This window comes from Corvus moneduloides, chromosome 1 (genome assembly GCF_009650955.1).
Source record: "Corvus moneduloides isolate bCorMon1 chromosome 1, bCorMon1.pri, whole genome shotgun sequence".
Taxonomy (NCBI): domain Eukaryota; kingdom Metazoa; phylum Chordata; class Aves; order Passeriformes; family Corvidae; genus Corvus; species Corvus moneduloides.
The window spans coordinates 39,559,873-39,581,239 of NC_045476.1; the positions used below are offsets into that span (position 1 = coordinate 39,559,873).

Consider the following 21,367-nt stretch of genomic DNA (forward strand, 5'->3'; position numbering starts at 1 on the left):
AGCTACTCAACAAGAAAAAGATGGTGCAGCTCTAACTTTATTTTCACTAAAGGGGACCTGAGAAGGAAAGCAAGGGCTTTGTTTCTCATTAACCTCAGTTAGAACACTTCAGAAAAAAGGTAACTGAAAAACAGATGACATTTAAAAGTCACATTAAAATTGATGAAACAAAGTGTATTCATGTCAGCATTTCTCCTTCCTGCTCTCAGCTCTGTGAGAAAACACTGGTGAAAACATCAGCATTTATAACACCATGTCACCTAAGAAGAGAACAAAACCAGTACTGTGGCCAAAATGCCCAGAGCTGGCCTGTGCCAGCATTCCTCCCACTGCCTCCTTTTGAGGATCCACACTGGTTTTAACAATCACAGGTGGTTTTATTTTCAGAAGCTAACAAAAAGAGCTTTGCATAGGCTGGGAAGGGACTCAAACATTTTTTCTTATGTTAAACTGGTTCTGACACCTGTCTTGTCACAAACATACAGATCCTGGATGATGGCACATGCAAATTAAATCCCACATGGCCCAGTAACTCCCAGGGAAGCCCAGGTAGCAAACACTCACCACTCGTGTACATCAGTGCCCAGAACCAGGCACTGGTGCCATTTTACCAAAAAGGAAACAAGAAAAACACAACAATACACACCCTAAAACAAAAAAAAAAAAGAGCAGTACTTCACTTTTGTATTTTATCTTATGATAAAATACTTTCTATGATACATATCATGGATCATATGTACACGTTATATATGTTATATATGATGCTATCATGATATATACATGTCATGACACAAACACAAACATAAAATACGGAAGTGTGCAAATAAAAAAAAGAGCTGTCAGAATTTTGTCCAGTGTCACAGACACACCCCCTTTTCCTCCAAAAACAGCAGAAGAGGTTATGGAGAAGAGGCTCCTTTGAAATGAAGTCTCTTCAAGAAGAGCATACCCTCAAAACAAACGAACAAAAAACCTTAAACAGCAAAATTTCTGCTATATTTCTATACACGCCTATATTCTAGGCACGCTCCATTATTTCATCACAGAACGAGCCAGGGAAGGAAACAAACCGAAGCCAGTCCTCTCAGTGACGCATGTGCTGTGGTGGGAAGGCAGTGTGATGATAAACTCAGTTGCAACAGCCCATGCTTAGGCTAAAGAGCCTTTTAAAGGTGTTTAATCCAGAGCTAAGACCACAAACATGTAACACCCCTGTGTGATCCCCTGGTCCCCCCACAGAGAACCGGCTTCCCTCCAGCAGCTCCTGCCCTAGCGCAACCGGGGCTTGGATACCCCGGCAGGGAAGGAAAGCCCCTCCTGCCCTGCCCTGCCCAGCCCTGCCGAGGGCGGGCAGCGCCGGGCTCCCACCCCCCCGGGGACCCTCCCCGGGGCAGCAGCCCCAGCCCGGCTCCGCGCCCCCGCCTCGCCCCGCCGTACCCGCCGCCAGCCCCGGAGAGGGTTCCCGGAAGGGAAAGTCAAGAATTTCCGGGAGGACGCCGGGCGGCAGCGCACGGAGGAGAGGGAAGGGACCGGCCGGCCCGGGAGCGGGGCCATGAACGGCTCGGCGAACTCGTTGCTGGACAAGGAGGAGCACCCGCTGCAGCTGGGCGAGAGCTTCGAGCGGCGGCCCAAGGCCTCCTTCCACACCATCCGCTGTGAGCGCCTCCCCCGCGGCCGCCCCTTCCTCCCCGCTCTCCTCCCGCTCCCCATGTCCCGTCCCCCGGCTGCACTTCTCCTTCTGCCGCGCCCACCCCGCTGCTCTCCTCGCCTCCTTCGCTCCGCCATCGCGGGGCTTCGTGCGCACTCGGCGCCTTTCTTACCCGCTTTCCTCCTGCCCCCTCATTGCCCGTCTCCCCCTTTCCCTCCTGTCCCCTTCAGCACCCGTCTCCCCCCTTTCCCGCTCCCTCAGCCCCTGTCTTTCCTCCCCACGAGCGTTTTCCCCACAGAAGGCTCCAACCCGGGAAAAAGGGGAAGGAGGAGGCTTGAGCGAGGCAGGCCAGGGCGAAGGAACAGCTTTAGAAAGTTTGTCATTGACAGCTTGGAAGCATGAGGGGATCCCCTCCGTAAGGGGGTGGCTTTGCCATTTTGTTTTGTTCTCTTTGTGGCACTTAACTGCAGGACAGGTCCCACCACAGGCCTGGCCTGGAGAGGCAGCGGGAGCACCCGGAGTTCGGTTTTTAACTGGGTATTTTCGTGATGAAGCAACGTGTATCCCAGCAGACCTGTCCCTGGCTGTCCCGATTCCAGACAGCGGTAATAAATCACTATCCCAGGAAAGCAAGCAGAAAGGACTCAGGCACATACAGTAATGTCCAATAAATGCAAGATAAATCCTGAGGTAGGGTCTCGAGCAGTTATGAATAACTGAGAGAATAGTTTGTTTTATTTTTTAAGACACCATCTATTATTCCAACTGCTCTATTTAGCCTTAGGTGCAATTAATTCCATATTAGAAGACTGTTTTGAAGAGGAACTCGCTGTATCCCTGTACTTGAATTCTGTCGGCAAGAAATTTGAGCAAAATGAGTCCAGGTTGTTTTACTAAAATGACTGGTAAACCATCAAGAGTAAATGTAAAGAATACTAAACTTATAATTCAGTAATTTTCTATGAAGGTGGGGAATTTATGCAGACAGCAGCAGGATATTTTGGTTTATGATGCACAAATTTAGGCCCAGTCTCATGGCCCATATTCATACACCACAAGTAGTAGTTTCAGTGATATTGGTCACCCAAGTGCCTGATCCTATGTGAATTAAACCCTGCCCATATCCAGGTAGAAATGAACTGGATTTCTAGAATGGAAAGTGCTTCAATAACCAACTTCCTAGGGATTGCAAAGCCAAAGCTCTTCAGACTACAACTGGAAGAATTCAGTTTTATTTCAGAAGATCTTTCTGTATGCTCTGTTTTCCATCTGTGGCTTTCAAATGAGATTTCTTCGTTGTCTGGTTGTAATTTTTTCCTTAAGTGTTGTTCTGGAATGATTTATCTGGGATCCAAACAGTATATTATTTCCGTAATCCTCTTCACACAAACTACAGTGAGGATTTTGTAGGCTACATTTGTTTTGACCTTCTTAAAATACTTCATTCCTTTACGTAATGTTTTTGAAATACTGTACAGAGAAATTTGATTATCCTTGAAAAACACATCTTAAAACCATGGGATTTTTGGGAAAAGAGCTGTGGGTGTATTTGGAGGGAAGTATGTGCTCTCGATCTACGTGAGGATTAGCCAAGCACGTGCCCCTAGTAAACTAACAAAATGAAAACGATTTGTTGGGTGTTTGTTTAAAGTCACTCTATATTGCAATACCTAAGAAAGAAGTCTGATAGTGGTATCTCTTTTAAGTTATTGGCTGTGCTATTGAAACTCTTGACCCCATTTTGGCAATGACACTAGCTCTTGTACAGCTGGTTTGTTTTATTTAGCAAGCTTGCACATAAAGTAGGTGGGAAACAATAGCTAGAAACAGATTGCACAGATGAAAATGAAGGTTATGATTTGATCTGGCAGTTAAGGCATGAGGATTAAGTCAAGTGTGTCTGATCCTGCTTGTTGTGCTGTCAAAGTAAAACTCAATTAAACATTAGCATCTGCTTAATGAGAATTTATTACAAGCCAGGGTTAGGGGTTTTTTTCCTGCAAACGTGTTTTTTATAGTGGAAATTATATTTTAAATTTGTTCTGAGGTACTAATTTCATAGCTAATGCAGTAATTAAAAGCCTTGATCGTGAATATAATTGCACCTCTTCAGATCCAGGGATGCTAGAATTGAGTGCAGGCTTCTTTTAAAAACAAACACAAAGCAAACTAGCCTATATCTCTGTGGTTTTATTTCACTTCGTCTAAATCCTCTCTTAAGATATTAGAGGTTCTGATAGGTTTTTTTCTGGGTTTTTTATGGCTCACAAGCACAATAGAATAATGAGGGGAAAATACGTTTAACGTATTCAAATGAATACGTTAAAGAGAAGTACCTTTATTGGGATACAAAGCATTCTATACAACAGAGCAAAAATGAGTGTTAGTTTAAAGCCATTAGAGTGCCTCCCCTTACTGATGCTTTCTGTCCACATGCTTTGGACCAGCATGGAGACTGCTGAATTAAGATCAGCACCTCTTTCTGTCCTCATAAGTGAGACCTGAGATCTCCACCCATGTGGAGATTTTAGCGCTATTGTGGAGTTGAGATGGCTGTTAAAGAGCCTGAAATATCAGAAAGACTAAATGAGTGGGTGTCATTAAATTAGTGTTTGTCACAGAGAGAGTCCTCAGGTTTGGAACTAACTGGCAAGAGCTAAGCAGAGCCCAGGGTTTTGGAAGTTGTTACTCTTTTGAGTTAATTGGTACAGTTTTATACTTGCCTGCAAAACCAAGTGCCACTCAAAGCCTGGGTTTTGGAGAAGTCTCCTTTTGGTGTTCAAACACACAGTCTAGAACCTTATTTCCATTTTAGAAAGGAAGTTCAGAATACAGTACCATCACATGGCTGGCTTGCTATGCATAGACACAAAGTACTGGTGTTATTCCACCCCTGCTGTAAACACTAGTGTGTGCTTTACCATTCCCTATAATCCAGTAAATGTATGATGGCTTTTTGCAGGGCAGGTCGATGCTTCTGGAGACTCTAACAAATGTAATCATAATTGTTTTCCTCTTTAGATGATTTTAAGCCAGCATCAATTGATACGTCTTGTGAGGGGGACCTCCAAGTGGGTAAAGGAGATGATGTTACCATCACTTTGCCACATATTCCAGTAAGTCTGTTATATATGTGCCCCTGTTTACTCTCCAACAAATTTGCAGTGTTGTTACAGTCTAATGTAAATGCTATTTTCACTTTCATCTTTATTAACACTGTGGGTTCAATATTTAAGCAGCTAGACTTGTAGTTGTTTACCTTAGGAAAGGGCTGTACAGCTGGATCTTTGTAAATGGATACATTTGTAAGGTTGCAAATTGTTCTTTACTTTTGATTCCTTCCTCCCTACTCTTCCTTGAAAGACAAGGAAACTTTTACTATTGGCTGAATCTGTACACCTGGTTCCCATCCATTTTCAGTGCTATGGCTTGCTGAAGAAAGGCAGTGTGACTTGGGCTTCAGTCAGGGTTGGATGTTCAGAACCCACAGGCGGACCAGTAAGCATATTCCTGCCCTTACTCAAACATGTACAGATAGGGCATAGAGGGTTCCCTGCCTTCAGCTTTATCAGTGGAAGCAAGGGGACAGTTCTGGTGAGTGGCCATGAAGTGGTTTCCCATCCACTTTCTTCTCTAATGATGCCATAAAGATCTACTGTGTGAGGATGATGGTCAAACAGCAATAAAACAAGTGATCAATCTGTTTATAGGTGCAGCTGTTTTATAATTGACAATTCAGTGGTTTCCTTACCAAAACAAAAGAAAGTGCTTGTGTGCTGGAACTGGATTTGTTTATTAGCTGAAGTTAATGCTCTGTGTCAAGCCAATAAACCAGAATTCACAGACATCAATGGGTCTGGTGGCTGCAGGGGGGCACCAGTCAGTTTGGAAGCCATGTGTCAGATCCTTTTGGTATTGTTCATTCCAGCACACCCGTGGTTTTAATTGGTAGGTGATGGTAATTCTCACTGAATGAAGCTGTAGCCTGCTTCACCCTGCTCCTTTTCTTTTTATGGCCTTGGTCACCTTCAGTGCTGCAGGAGGTCTCATACTGGTTTTTGTCTATAGAAATGATGAGCGTGGTAGTGCTATTGGAGAGCAGGTAACAGCGTAACTAACAGCAGCATTCATCTTGGATTAGTTGGAAGCACTGTTGCTCATTCATCTTCTGTGTTGAGCAGCATCACTTGTAATGTTTTCCAAATCTCTGTACTGAGGAGCTTAATTTGATTCTCTTCCCTTCAGTATGAGCAGTTTAGAGTAGGCTCCAAAGGCTGAGGCAGCCAAGCTGCTCTGTGTATGTTGTTCCAAGGCAGTGCTGTCTGTGTTCTGGACAGAGAGCTGGAAAACACTTGGAAAATACTGGAAAAGAGTGAGAGGTTTTGAGATCGTTTCATCCTGACAAGGTTCACTGAATTTCTTGGATGCTGCTTTGCTTCCCAGTTGTCCAACAACCAGATAGGATCCAAATTCTGAGTTGAGGTTTTCTTTTTGAAATTGCCTAATCACTGGGAATATCTCTGATAATTTGTTCGGTGGAGATATTTTGGTGTCCCTTGCAGCTTGGATAAATTGAAGTACTGTTTCTACATGTGGAATTTAGTGACTTTAATAGTTGATAAACAGTCTGGATTGGGGAAGTGAAAATTCCTGTTTGTTAAAGTACTACAGAAGGAGATTATAGAAGATCATAGAATATCATGAGTTGCAAGGGTCCCCACAAGGATCATCAGAGTCCGACTCCTGGCCCTGCACAGAACAATCCCAAGAATCACACCATGTGCCTGAGAGCATTGTCCAAACACTTCTTGAACTCTGTCAGGCAAAAAACCCTCACATGTGAAAACAATTCAATTAAATGTTACTTGTTTCACCTACCTCCTTCTGTCCTGTAATCAGCAAAATCTTATAGCCACTGTTATTTAGGCACTAACATAAACCCTAAACATTTAGTTTTAAGTAGAAGAGTGGGACTTAATTTGCTTAAACACTTGCATTTCTACTTAATGTTTAGCCAAAATCACAGCCTTTGCTGTAACCATTCTGGGTAGCAGAATGGTAGCCAACAAACTTTGATCAATTTGCATTACGTTTGTGCATTATACGTTTCCTGGCTTAGTTGTCAACAGCAGGCAGGGTTTGACTTTCAGCTTTCTTTTTACTCTCTTAAATGTTGCTTTCCTCTCTTAAATGTAGGAATGATAAAAATGTAACATGCCTTTGAAGACTAGACTTTCTTGAGACATCCTTTCTGAATCATATTTCTGAATCTCTCTTACTGTGTCTTTGTTAGGAACTCAGATTTTTCACACTTACTGTTCAGAACCCATTTTAAATTCAAATATATTCTATCTATAAGCAACACGGAGAATAGGAATTGCTTCCAGAGTAGTTAAAATGTGATTGTTTGTTTTTGCTCCTCAAAATAAAATACAGGAGTGCAGGGTTTTTTCATTTGCTCCCTGATTTTGGTTGCTTTCCTACAATATGTGCAAAGGTGCATAGGAATAAACATTTATTTTTTTAAAAAAATTCTTTTGTACGGTATCTATACATTACAGAGAAGTCTGAGAATGTTTCATAGCTGAGAACATAACCCCTTGAATAACAGCTTTTTGACATGGCCAGGTGTGTATCCATGCTGTTATGTGCTTGTAGACCATGGATTCAGCCAGCTGTAACCCCAAACCAGCTGTATGAACCAGCCTGTGCATAGATGCAGTACAGCTGAGCTTAGTCTCTGCATTACCAGTTAGCCAGTGTGCAATACCACATGAGTTTGTTGTTTTTGTTTCTTCTCAGTCTAAGCCTTTAGACTTTTAAGGTTCTATGCAGCATTTTGGGGACTTTCTGGAAGGCATTAAAATACCCCATTTGCCTTTGAGAAGACATTTCAGTATAATTGCATGGGCATATGCATGCTAATCTGATTTTGAAGAAGGCAGCTGTTCTTACATAGTTTGTGACAGTTGCTTGTAATCCACTGTGAAAATACTGCCATATATATTTATGTAAGATATTCAATGCAGTTTAAATTTTTTTCAATTGACCACATATTTCCTTGAGCAATAGTTCTGCTACACAAATAATTAGAACTTTATTTCTTATCCAAACCCATGATTTCTACAGCAGAAACATCAAGAAGATGTGGGGATTTCATATAAAACATGCAAATTTAGTTATGCTGCCATTTTGGGAATGAGAACTGTAAATAAAGGCAGCCATGGAGAAGATGTTTTGTCACTGCAGAGACACTTAAAATGATGAAAGGCATAATATTACTATGAGGAAATGTCTGATCTACTGCACATTTTCTCTGTATTTTTCTCTTCGTGAATGAGTATTTCCTGTAGGAACTAAGCATTAAGTGCTTAGCCTCTTTTTCTGAGCAATACATACACTCTTTTCGTATTCATAAATTTTTGGGCAGGGTAATATAACCAAACAAATATGTGTTTTTTCTTTGTACCAGGGTTCAACTCCGCCAATGACTGTCTTTAAAGGAAATAAAAGGCCATATCAGAAGGACTGTGTGCTTATTATCAATCATGACACTGGGGAATATGTGCTGGAAAAACTCAGTAGCAGCATTCAAGTCAAGAAAACAAGGTAAAACTGGGGACAGGGTTCTTGATAGGATTAATTCTTGCTGAAGTTTCTTATTAAGATTGGGTTTTGAAACAGAACTCTGTTATTTTGTAGTGATGTTTAATTACTAAGCCTTAGCTTTACATGGCCAATTATCATGCCTAAAAATGCAAATAGGAGTGTGAATCCAAGAGTAAAGAATTTGTAAATTCTCCACTGCTGAAATGACATAATTATAGTTTGCAATGAAACACCTGTGATGATTTGAGGCTTTAGAAGCCCGCTGAAGGATGGGATTTGTTTCAGGAATCTCTGGTTAGCCAAAAAAAACCCATGAAAATATTAGACTGTCAAAAGGATTATTGGACTTTCTAGGTTTGTTTGCTCCAGCTTCCTGTGGGAGTCATGATGTTTCAATAACATAGTCTTAGGGAACAAGGAACACTCATTCCCATATTGGATAAGCAATATATTATGTGGAACACAAGTACAAAGCCTCCAACTGGTGAAGGGGTGGGCAGAGCTGTACAAATAATGGTTGTGGTGTTTTGCCTAGAAGAATTGATGAAGCCAGAAATCCTTTCTGACCAAATACTCTTACTTTGCTGCAGAAATGCTACAAAGCATGCAGCTGGAACATTTTTAGCAGTCTTACTGCTCTGCAAGTCCCTGAAGTGTCTGGATTTTTCAGCATCACTGGACTACAGGCTGAGATCTAAAGAGAAAGCAGTTGTTCAAATGTCTTGTGATGAAGAAACTCTTAAATAAGTTTAGAAGTTTTACATTAAAAAACCACTTTATTGCAGTATAGAGCCCTTAGCTGCTAAAACTACTAGAAATGTGGGTTGCAGCTCATCAGTAGTTGGCTGGATGTTTGCCAAGAGCACCTTGAGTTCAAGGTAAATGGACTGTAACACTCCTCTGAGTCAGTGATGTGAAAACTCATCCATATAGCACTCATATTGTCCAGTGGATATGAGCACATCAGAGATGAGATTTGAATTTCCAATTTCAGTTCTGCTGGACATTGTCAGAAGAAGCAAGGAGAGGTGCAGGAGAGCCTGAGTTCAGTGGGATGTTTGGTTACGCTGAGTTCTGGGTCTGGTGTGCGGAAAAATACTTCAGTGTTTTTCAGGCAGAGGGAGGGTAATAAAAAATTTGGGGATCCCTGTTTTAATGAATAGTGCTTTGCAAAGTCATTCACTTTCTAAATCAGCAGTGCCATTTTTTTTTCATGGCTACTTTGATCTTTAATGACCTGTTGACACTCTGTGGGAACAGGGCTTTTAGTGTTAACACCTTGATGACATTCACAAGGAAGTGAACTTACTCCACATAAAACTGTCTGTAGTTCCAAGAGCATAATTAACACCAGAAATCTTTGGCTTTTGCCTTCTACTTGATACAGTGAGTATATTCCCAACTCCTCACTTCTGCTGTAGATGGACTGTGTAAGCTGCATTAATGTGGTATCCACTAGCTGCGTGTTACTGATAAATGACGAGGGGGTTCTGTGCAAGGCTGAATCTAGAGTCCACTCAGGCACAGAGATACCCCAGTAAATGCTCAGTGTACCAGCTCCACAGGTGGTTTAGGTGAATTCCCGGGAAGTTCAACACGGGCTAGTTTAACTTACCTCTCAGTGGGATTAGTTTCCAGACACAAAGTTTAACAGTTCTGAGCTGGCACCCTCCTAGAACAGAAACTGAACTCTAATAGCCACAAGCTGCTTCTGTGCTGCACTACATAAAGCCATAACCCCAAAGGCTTTGGTGTTACACAATAAATACACCACACCCTTTAACCTTATTACGGTGTGCCATAAAGGAACCTATTTTGGGTTTGTGGTTGGTTTTTTGGGTTTCTTTTTCTGCCAAGGGTATTGGATGTTCTACAATCTCAGTCACGTCAGAAGTTCAGTAAAAGGCAGAAATACCTGGTTTGAATTGAACACTTAGGCATAGTGTTATGCTGGAGACTATTTTCCACTAAGGAAAGAGCTTAAACTGTTTTGAAGGGCTAACAGCAAATGGATAAAAACCAGGAATTAAATGCTTGTATGCTGTATTTAGCAGTAAGAATGATTACTCTAGTCAAGTTGACCTCTAAGAGAGTTCAGGTTGAGATGATTTAATTGCAAGTGAGAAAATACTTCTTTTGCTGTGATTGTTTTAAGCAGGATTTTGTTGTGAATGGATTTGTATTTACTTTAAATTACTATGATTGATTATTCTTTTTTAAAAATACAAATACTAATTGCTAAATTAAAGCCTTCGTTGACGTTCAAGTAGAGAATTTGGCATCACTGAATCACATCTGGATTTGAAAATACATTTTGTAAGGGTGTTGCAGTGTAGTATGTTTCTTTGTTATTGAAAGCAAGTGTTGCATACAGAAAGCTGTAATTCACTCTTCATCTTTGTAAAACAAAGTAGAGATCTGTACAAAAGGAAGTCACAGATGATGCATTAGCACAAGGATATTGAAAAAGCTGAACATAGTTGCATATAGTTGCTGAATGTGTCTGGTTGTTTCTTCAGAGCAGAGGGCAGCAGTAAGATCCAAGCCCGAATAGAGCAACAGTCTGCCCGAGCATCTCAGCCTCCTTCACAGTTCAGAGCCCCAACCAAGCCAGCAGTTGGACCTAAAACTTCTCCTTTGAAAGATAATCCTTCACCTGAGCCTCAGCTGGATGATATTAAGAGAGGTAAAGAAGGGTTTGTAGTTTCTTAAGTTTTGATTGGTTTTGTCTTTCTTCTTTATGATAAAAACTGTGACTCTGCAATTTCTAAAAACATTCAGGGATTAAAAGATGGTGCTTGACAGCTGTTTTGTCTTCTTTATGTCTTGTTTCTTTGTTCATCTTAGTGAATTATTTATTCTCTTCTCTTCTATTATTTACTGCAGTCTTCTCTGGCATGAGAAAACTTCCTCTTGCTGGATAATTTTCTCTCTTCCAAACTTTTTCCCTGTTCTGAAAAGAAGAAAAAAAAATAATGTGAGTTCAGAGACTCTGTAGCTCAGTGCTGGACCAGTTGCCTGTGGTCTTAGGCAGCCACAACAGCAATAGCAAAGCCTAATGGTCCAAGGTCTCGTTTCGCAGTCAAGTCTCTCGGAGAAGGTTACCCTGCACTAAGTAAGGCTGGAGCCACTGCTTGATGCGATGGAAGGGCTAGGGCTGTGTTCCCAGCACAAGACAAGCTTGCACCATGCCAAGCAGTGCTGCTAGGCGAGGAATGAGAGTGAACAACCCTGCAGCTTCCCCTCTTCCACAACCACTCCTTTGCAGCTTTGACACATCTGCCATATGGTTGCTAAAATTTTATTTTAGAAGTACCTTAAAGGAATGGTTGGCTCAACTCACTCTTCTGCTCAAGCACTGCTTTGTCTTAGTGTTCTGCTGTGGGCAGGATGTACTTTCTTCGTCCATGGCCTTTTTTTCCTACCTGTTTTTGCTGTGGATAATACAGTCAGAATGAGGAAGGCTTTAAATTTTTGTTTGGTTCTTCTCTGGCACTGGCGCCAGACACAATTATTTTATTTTAAGCTTGTTCTTTCTGTCTGCTTTTTTGTCTGGGTTCCTTTCTCTTTTTTCTCTGTCCCATATAACTATTTTTGTCTGTAGACTTAGCCTGTGTTAATTGCCCAGATTATGTTAATTACTCTGCAGGGTATTTTTTCAGTTCATGGTAATCACTAGGTGACATTTTTGCTGCTAAGCTGTGTGTTTGCATAGGTGCTGACTGGTCTCACTTTTCTGCAGCAGTAGTGTTTTCAATACTTGGGTGCTGGTCAGCAGCCAGAATCAACGTCTGAGAGATTCTGTTGGCTACAGTTCCCTTAGCTGCATTGTTATTTTTGTTTTCTGTGTAATAGGTAAGGAAAAAGATAATAGGTGATATATGAGTTTTTTAATTGAACCAGTTGTGGATTTTAAATGTCTTTTCCTGTAGGGTGTAATAAGTTACTTAACCTTTGGGGCACTTTTCTGTATACGTACAGCAATTTGTAAAGGTTGTATTACAGTAAAATAATTACATTTGTTTGGGGTGACACCTGTTCAAAGAGATGATTTTCTAGTGGTCTAAAGTATAAGTCACATTGTTCAGAGCTGTCCTAATATTTTTTTTGCCACCTGATCATGTTTTATATGAAAGTACCTCCAAATAAATAACCTCTGGAGTTTTGTTTCCAAAATCAAAGATTAGAGCACCTGACTTGTACTAAAAATAGGTCTTCAATTTAATGCTTTATAGGGAGAGTTGTACAAAGCCCCAGAAGAGCCAAAGGCCTGGTCAGGGGTGTTTTTTGCTTACAGTCTATAACTTTTTCCAGCTTTGATGATCTAGAGCGTCAGCATTGCTAAACCATTTGTATCATAAGAACCTACTTAAAAAAGGTAGAACTGAAATGGCACCATTCCACAATGAAATGTAGACAATGACCTGTAAAAGCTGTAAGGTAGTCTGCAATCCTGTTACCTTCCCTTAATGTGTGTTTTTATGAACACAGACTTGCAAGCTCTGAAGAGCCTGTGTTCTTTCCTTTCAGGTAGTAGCTTTCGTTTTGGTTGAAGTCCTTCCTCTGTACAAAAGAAAGATAAACAGAAAGCTGAAATTCTGTGGGTTTTGTTTAATGAACACAGCACAGAATGTAAAATTCCCAAAGGAGGTGCTTGAAAGGATCTCTGGCACTTTGACACTCTCTTGCTTCCAGTATGCTCTACTTAAGGGTGTGGTAAGACACAACAGCCCTCATGATGTTTCACAGTAGTTTAGCAGTGCAGTGCTTGTTTCTGCTTTCCCTGGTACCCTCAGCTGTGCATTTCCACTGCTCCCCTTACAGACAGATGAGCTGGAAGTGAACTTCCGGGTAGTGCAGTTCTCTGTCTCATTACACAGCTGTCTGAGGACAGAGTCAGAGCATCTGAGAATTGAACCAGTCAGTCCTCCCATGCACAGAGGCTTTTGGGAGGCTGTGTCTAGGGTTTTGCACATGTGGAATCCTTTCCCCTGCAAGCTTCCATATTGTCCTCTGGTTTGAAGGGAGCATAGGAGAGGGTACGAGCTTGTTCTTTTGAACACTCAGCTACATCTGATAGATAATGTCTCATTAAGCTATGGACATTTGCACACATATACCACAGTACAGCCATTTATTTGTACAAAATAATTTATGTTTATCAGACATACTTGTCCACAGCAGAAATCTTTCCAACAGCATTGATATAATTACAGCATGTAACATATTGATACATGTCAATAATATTGACATAATTACAACATTTGGGAAAAAAACCCACAGAAACATATTTCAGGTTTTAAGACTCAGTGTTTAAAAATCTGAGCAGATTTTATTTACCTGAAATGTAGCTGTGGTGTGTGAGGATTATGTCATAGCACTGTGTTTGTCTCTCAAGAGCACCTCAATCCAATCTTCTGCACATCAGTATAAAATACTGCCTCTTCTAGCTGCCATCTCCACATGCTCACAGTGCCAGTATCAAGTTGATTTCTCCACCTTGCATTCTATTATTAACGGTAAGTGTTCCACTATGGGCATTCAAACTTAACCCTCCCTAAAGCTGAATGACTTTTTTCTGGAAGTTCTTGGTATTCTTACAGCCTAAGGTTAGGGCTTTAGTTAAAAAATCTGCATAACCTATTGGAATTGAGAAAAGAGGTAGGAACAGTTAAACACTGTTATGGTATTTGATACTGAATATATACAGAGGACAGCGCTGTTGAGAAAGGCTGTTCTGTTTGGATAATGATTTCTGACCTCGAATTTTATTTTTTTTTTACTCCAAAACCTGCATTGCCTGCCAGTGTAAAACAGTAAGCCATTTTGTCTTCTTGGAAGAAATCTTACAGCTGTAACATGAAATGTAGAGAAGTTAAGGTTCTCAAAGCAGTTCAGCCTTTTCAGGTGATATAGACTCAATTAAGGCAAGTGTTCAAAACTGTACTGTATGGAAAGCTTTTTTAAAAGTAACTGCTGCACATCCTGACTCTTGTCATCTTTCAGACCCCACAGGCATGTTGACACGAGGTGTTTGTTCTTACGGTGCAGAAAGATCTAGGAAAGGTCAAACTCTTCTGTTGTGTGTACACATACACACACAACTATTTTAATGGGAAGCACCACAAGGAAATGTTTAACCCATGTCTTCAGTACCTATAACTCTACTAAGCATAGCAATCAAATGGGAAAATGCAAAATCAAACCATTGTAAAGCAGCCTTGTTTTTCCTATAAGGCTTTGATGTCATCATTGGCTTAGTCACTGACAGTGTGAGACAAGTGTTTTGAACAGAATTCCTTAGTGGTCCTGCTGAATTTCTCTTGACAGACTTCTAGTGGTGCTGCAGCCACCATAACATTAGTGAAAACAATTGCTTTTTTCTCATCTGCTCAGATAAGATGTTTAGAATTCTGGGCTCAAGGAACAAGAGACAACAGAGGTCTGAGGGGACACTGTCAGCCTGTGAGGCAAAAGTTGACTAGAAGATGGGCTCTGACCAAGTTTCTACCAGTGACCACTGCACTGATAACAGCCTTAACTTCCCAGTCCTTGAAGCTTGTGACACTGGTTCTGTTTTGCTTTTTCTTGCCTCTGTTCAGCATAGTGGGCTTTAGCACTACTTCCAAGTCATTCGCTCATTCTCTTCTCATAACCAAACCTCTTTTATGGGCTCTTAGTTTCCTGCTTCCCCCAGCAGAAACCTCCCACTCTTCATTCTGACACTAATCTCCAATTCTGTTTAAAATTGGCCAGGCTGGTCTTCCTTTCCCATTGGTCAGACAGCATCACTTCCTTCAGTTATTGCCTCACCTACTTTATCGAGTCCACACTTCTTGCTTAGGTTTTTTTTTTTCCTAGTTCTTTGCAGTGTGTTTTTGTTTTACCTTTTCCCTCTCACCACCATCATTAGATCACTTCACCTTCTTCATTCTGTTTTACATGTGGGCTCTATGTTCTCAGTCCATGTGCCAACATTCCTTCCTTTCAGCCACAGACTCCAGCTCTGTAAGCATACATGTGTAATTCTCAGGCACTTGTCCTGTATTAGACTTGTCTGTTGTATCTTTTTGCAGTATGGACTGTGATAGGTGGTTGTGCTTGCTGCAATCCAGGATATTCTAGCCATGTAATTATTGTCACTATAATTTGCAACTAACAGCTCCATCACTAGAAGAATGTAGAAATTTTACATCATTAACTGGGGGGGGGGCGAAGTTTAAACCATTTTAAAAAGAAAGAACCCTTATTCCTAATTATCTTTCCTTTAGCTTTCCCCTGTTAATTTCTTAACCTTAAACACAAGGAACATTTATAATTTGAAATCCTCGATGTGGTTAGGCTGAGAACAGTGATTCCCAAGTGCCCATTTGTTTGTGTATCAGACTCCAGGCCTGAAGTGGATTTTTAAAGCCTGCCAGACTGTGTTGGGAGGGAATAAGGGAGAAAGATATTACAGTACAAAGTAGTATCTTCTGTTGGCCTGTTGAATCAATATATGATTCTGTTGAATCATATTTTCTTTCTTTCTCTTCCAATGGTCTCTTATGCTATGTCTTCAAGCTGAAAGAGTAGGTTTTACCTGGCATACTGGTAAAGTACAGAGAGCACAGATGGTCTAGGCAGGGATCTAGATTTAGGAAGTAAGTTAGAGAAACAACACCACTGTCCTTAAATACCCAGCTGGAGTATAGCTATAGCACTTGAAATTGAGCTCTAAACCTTGAAATTGAAAAATAGTGATTTTAAAGCTGGCAAAAGAAAACATAATTTCTTAAACTAATAAATTCTCAGCTAGAGAAGTTCTCTCCAGCAAATATTGTGGGGGCTGAAAACTTACCTGTTACTCTAGAGTATTAGGCAGCCCAAGGAAAATGGGTCTTAATAAAAAATGGACTCTGACACATCTGACCTAACATGAATTACTCCCAGTATCAGTTCTCCATTTGTTAGGTAGGGGTGATCATACCTCTTCTCTCCCTTCTTTCATTCTTGTCCCTTTTAGTCTGTGAGTTTTCCAGGGTGAACCCTGTGGGTATAGAACTGCTAGCACAACAAAAGCCTAAATTTTGAGGGTTTCACATCCCATGGTTAACATAGGTGTGGATGTTCTCTCATGGAAACCTGCCAACATGAACTGAGTCATTAGATACTCGGCCTTGTGGGTGGATACAAAAGAGTTGTCCTCTACTAGTGTTTAGGCCACTTAAAATTAGGACAAATTTAACAATATTGTATAATTTGCGGTGACGTACCTTAATAGCTCTTTAGTAACCAGTCATTCAGCCAACACTAGCTGTTGCTGATGAGGCTGTTGTGGTGATGTCGTGGTGTTCCAGTGTTTCTTTGCACTGGAAACCCTAAAGTGGGCAGTGTCTTGACTTGAATAACTTTCCAGTTCCAGAGTAGTTTCTTTATTTTCCTGGCTACTTGTAAGCACTGTAGCTTACAGGTTGACCTATAGCTTGTAGGTTATGGTATTTTTACCAGTCCCCAGCATATGAAAATTTTAGCTCTTCTCATCTGTCCTACAGCAAAGTTATTTGATGTCATCCATCTGCTTCTGAAGTTTGTTTACTATGGGCTATGTGACTGTGTTGAAGCAGTTTCATATATTATCTGAAGTCAAGGCAGTTTCTGTTGTGATCATTTGCCTATGTCCATATGCCCACCCCAACATGCACCTTTTTTTATGTTTTCCAAAAGCCTAATTGTCACCAGCATCTAACAATTCAGATTTAGATTTCCTCGATCAGCTGATGTACTTACTTTGTGTGTAGAGCATATAGCCTGTCAAAAATAGTGAAGCAGAAAGTGCTTTCAGGAGTGTGAATTATATAAAGAATAACAGTAGAAGTTAAAAGTTTTAGGATACTAACCTATGCTGTTGCTTCTTTAAATTTAGTTACAGCAATAAGTAAAGAAGTTTTCAGAATTTTTTGGTTTCCCTTCCTGTCTCTCTCTTTCATGTGAGATATTTTGGTGTGATAAATTATCCTTGACAAAACTATTGCATTTGCACATTCTTTTCCAAAATTCCATGGGGCCCTGTTTATGGTGTCAACCAGATGAATTCCTTTTTATTTCAGAACTGAGAGCAGAGGTTGAAATTATTGAGCAGATGAGCAGCAGCAGTGGAAGCAGCTCATCGGATTCAGAAAGCTCATCTGGGAGTGAAGATGAAAGCTCCAGCAGCGAGGGGGAAGAGCCAGCACATGTTTCCCCTTCCCAGCCACCACACCAGCAGTATAACAACAGGAACACTGTTGCTAACGGCACCAGCAGGCCACAAGGAAGCAATCAGCTCATGAACACGCTCCGTAAGTAAATGCTTGTGTCTTACCACTGATGAAAGCTGATTGTGACCACTCATTTACTTAGCATGTTAGGCTAACTTCATGAAGTGCCTTTTGCCAAATAGTAGTCCCAGGGATTTGCACTGGCTGAAGTACATGGGCAGATTTTGTGAACAGGGGGCTGAGACTTGTCTGAAGGTGTGGAGAGCCTGTGGGAATCAGTGCAGTGGCCCACATTGGCCCTACTGGGCCTTGATTCAGGCCTCCAGGTAGCCACTGGTGTGGGAGGATCTGGTGCACTGGAGGATGGGAATTATTTTTGTGTGAATACACAGATTATATGGAAATAGTGGGGTTGACACATGTGTCAGCTAAAGGTCTGTAAAGAATTGTGAATGGCACAATGCTGTCGTGGGTTCCTAAGTGCAGTCTCTGTGGTCTTCACTATTGCTTTGTCAGCGTATTTATTGTGTTGGTCTCAGCTGTATTTTCACAAATACCACATTTTGAAGGGAAATTTGAATTAAAATTATGTTAAAATATTACAGCTATGGTGTTGCAAGCGTTGAATTAGTACAAGCTCATGTCACCCTTTAAAATTATCAGAAACATTTTTAAAGCATAGTTCTGTCCCATGAGACTCTCTAGGGACATGGTGTGCATCTGTGTTGCTCTCTCCTTATGCTGCATCAGATATATTCTAACTCGGTGGAGTTAAAATATTGCATTTGAAATTACCATAAATTGTTCTTAATTCCTCCTGAGGCACATTTGCACACATCTCTGGGCACCCGTTCATAGGGAACTTGTGGAGTCTGAATACAGATATGTGTAGGGTTTCCAGCTTTGAGAAGATAAGTATATTGTACAGACCACACCGAAAAGGCCTGCTGGGAAACTTAGAGGCCTGTCAGTCTTCCTGCCAGTCATGAAGGACTAAGTGAAATCCAAAGTTCAATGAAGCCATTGGGACTGTCCATTTCCCTGTTTCTGGTTGTGAGCAGCCTCCTCCCTGCTTCTCCACAGCAGCAATACTGCATGAGTTTAATGAAGCTTCTGACTGCAGGAGAATCTGGGAACTACTAGGTAGCTCCTCTATTCATGCAATGCTTTTTGCCTTTGGGTTTAAAATACTTTTGCTATGGGGAGAATCACTCCTAACCCAAGTTGTTGACTTGGAAAAGGGAAGAGGAACTGAAGAAAACCAGGGCATAGCTGTTGCATAGATGCCCTGCAGCTATTTTGGAGAGAGGGCCGAGGTAGAATGCTGGAACAGTTAGGTTCAATTATCAGAACACAAAGATGATTCTTGCCCCTTTTTATCCCCTCCACCTCACCAAATCACAAGTGCTCTGCAAAACAGGATTAGAGCCAGTACGTTTGATGCATACCCTGGCCTTTCATCCGATCTCTGCACTTTGGATGGGAGCCTTCACCATCACAGCACGTGTCAGCTTAGTTCAGCCTTGAGCTGTGATGGCTTTAACAGTCCTTTTGGTTTGTTGATATGTGGAGACCTTGCCAAATGGCCTTAAACCAAAACCAATCTGTTTTTAAAGGTTAAAGAAAGCCAAGGAATTCCCCAATGCCTTGTCCCAGAGCCATATATAGGAGCTTGGGTGGGTGGAGGCTTTGGAATGCTTTCTGCAGCTGCTAGCAGCTGTTGAAGAGGAGAGGGCTGTTGTCCCACCAGGGAGCACCTTTGGTGGCTCTGGAGACAAGGATGCTTGGTTTGGCCTGGATCCAGCTGTGTATTAGCCTCATGCAGCTCTTGATGTTCTTGGGCATGGCCAGCAGTTTCATTAAATCACAGATGATATTAGCATTCATGTGTTATTCTTACTTAAATCTTCCAGTAAAAATGTGACCTTCTTTGATGTGATTGCCGTGAGATGTGAATTAACACCTACTCACTTGTTGTGTTTTGTTGGTTTTTGTTTTCTATAGGAAATGACTTGCAGTTGAGTGAGTCTGGGAGTGACAGTGATGACTAGAGGCTGAGGTTCTGCTGTTTCTGTTACATATACATGAAGAACTAATTTACCTTCAAGTGATCCTATTGCTTATGAAGAGGACCTGGCACAGAGATAGTTCCATGTGTGGAATTTTAATAGAAGAAATGCACAGCCCTACAAAATAATAGATGTTGAGGGCTGTTTTACTGTGTGAATTAAGTGTATATATTGTGTATATTCTTATTCTGGTAAAGCTTTGAATAGATATGTACAGTGGGTAAGCCAATATATGTTCCTGTCCACCATCTGCAAGTTTAACATGTGACTGTAGGAGGTCATCTGAGAATTTCTTGTTTGTAGGAGATGTTCACCGCATCATGACTTTGTCAGGGGACTTTTGTATATAGGGTGAGCATGTGCTGACAATGAGGTTTTTTTTTAAAAACTCACACATGCAGGAGCTAGTGTGTGCACTGACGTGGGACTGCCATAACTTAAGTTTCAATACTAAGTTGATTTCTTTGGTTTGGGACTTTTCTAATGCCTTTTTATTGCTATTTATGGTTGATTTAATAGACTGACTTTTAACCAGTTGGAAAATAGGAATGATTAAACCATGTTTGTCACAAACCTTGCTGCACCAGTGCCTTATAAGCAGGTTTTTTAAATAGTGCTTCAATTCCTGCCACCTTCCCTGTAGGAGCAATACTGAAACCTCCTCAGATTGCTTCTGCAGACAAGAGCTGTGTGTCACATACAGCCTGATGTGCTCTGAGGGCAGTGACTCTGGCAAGATAAAGGATATACATCAGTCACCTAAACTCATCCAAGTAAGAATCAGATCAGGATTTTCTTTAGCAACTGAAGTGTCTCATTTAACTCAGACATTCAGACCTAGTCTTCAGAAATACTTAGAAACCCAACTACTAGTGACATTGCAACACCACAAATGCAAAATATTTGACTTACTGATATTCTAGGACTGGAGCCCTCTTTGCAGTTTCCTAGAGAATGCAGTAAAAAGAGGTGACTAAACAAGTAGCCATGAAACAACAGAAGTCTCTCTCCCACCACAGTTGTCAAGGTAGACTTTAGTCCATACCGTTCATTGGACGAGATCTCTTTGTGCTTGGCAGGAGTACACAGAACATGAAATATTTGCCTAGGGTGAAATTCACCCCCATGTAAAGGGGGTTTAAAGGGTGCTTAGTTGGATTATCATTAACTTTTTTGCTCACGTGGAAAATGAGTGCCATAGGCAGCCTCTCAGAGCTTGAACACCAGGGTGACTTTTTAAAATCAAAATTCCACTGACATAGGACAAGTTGCACCATAGTTGTGGTGTAATTCTGGGGAATGGGAAGCTGAATCAGATGCCTCTTCATTCTCAGGTGTCTGCTTTGCACTGCTCTCATCTGTTAGTTTGTGTTTTAACTCCTGTTTGTTTATTGAGCTCTATCCTTTTTTTTAACACGTTGAAGAGCAAGGGGACATTCGAAGGGAGATTTTATTAAATGGTTTATTTTTTTGCATTAGATACATATTTAGGCATATTTTTTCATTATTGTACATACATTTAAAAATACTTGGTTTTTTTTAAAGTGTTTTGTGATGTGGGTATGTATTTTAATGGACAATTATGAAATATACTTGATGAAAAGCCACAATTGCTCTTCTTTTTTTTTTTTTATTCCCTCTGTTCCTCCTCTGACAGTAAAAATGGTCTGTTTTAACGAGCTTGTACCAATTTGGGATGTCACATTTGGTGCAGGAGATCTGCATGGTGTGGTTTGCAGTCTAATAAATGTTAATGCTGCTCCTGACTCTCCGCCAGCTAAAGGTCTGAATAAGCAGAGAGA

At 41.0% G+C, this 21,367-nt stretch overlaps 2 protein-coding genes across 3 annotated transcripts in view; one reads left to right on the forward strand and one right to left on the reverse strand.

The window, feature by feature from the left end:
- Positions 1-1,532, reverse strand: part of METTL6 (methyltransferase like 6) — a 39,699-nt gene extending 38,167 nt beyond the window's left edge. The window contains exon 1 of one of the 2 annotated variants that reach the window (XM_032106958.1): positions 1,438-1,532. The gene's annotated coding sequence lies outside the window, so the exon portion shown is untranslated. The remainder of the gene's footprint in view (positions 1-1,437) is intronic. The other variant, XM_032106949.1, reaches the window with a different exon arrangement.
- Positions 1,495-21,238, forward strand: EAF1 (ELL associated factor 1). The gene is made up of 6 exons (XM_032106969.1): positions 1,495-1,655; positions 4,670-4,764; positions 8,121-8,257; positions 10,777-10,943; positions 17,347-17,577; positions 19,501-21,238. The coding sequence occupies exons 1-6, from the start codon at positions 1,553-1,555 to the stop codon at positions 19,545-19,547; spliced, it is 780 nt and encodes a 259-aa protein (XP_031962860.1). The 5' UTR covers positions 1,495-1,552; the 3' UTR covers positions 19,548-21,238.
- The last annotated feature ends 129 nt before the right edge of the window (positions 21,239-21,367 follow it).

Bases quoted from the DNA above. Each gene is read 5' to 3' on its own strand.
- EAF1 (XM_032106969.1), top strand. From the start codon at position 1,553: ATGAACGGCTCGGCGAACTCGTTGCTGGACAAGGAGGAGCACCCGCTG. The intron at 1,656-4,669 runs GTGAGCGCCTCC...TTTCCTCTTTAG, and splicing joins CTCCTTCCACACCATCCGCT to ATGATTTTAAGCCAGCATCA. The intron at 10,944-17,346 runs GTAAAGAAGGGT...TTTTTATTTCAG, and splicing joins GCTGGATGATATTAAGAGAG to AACTGAGAGCAGAGGTTGAA.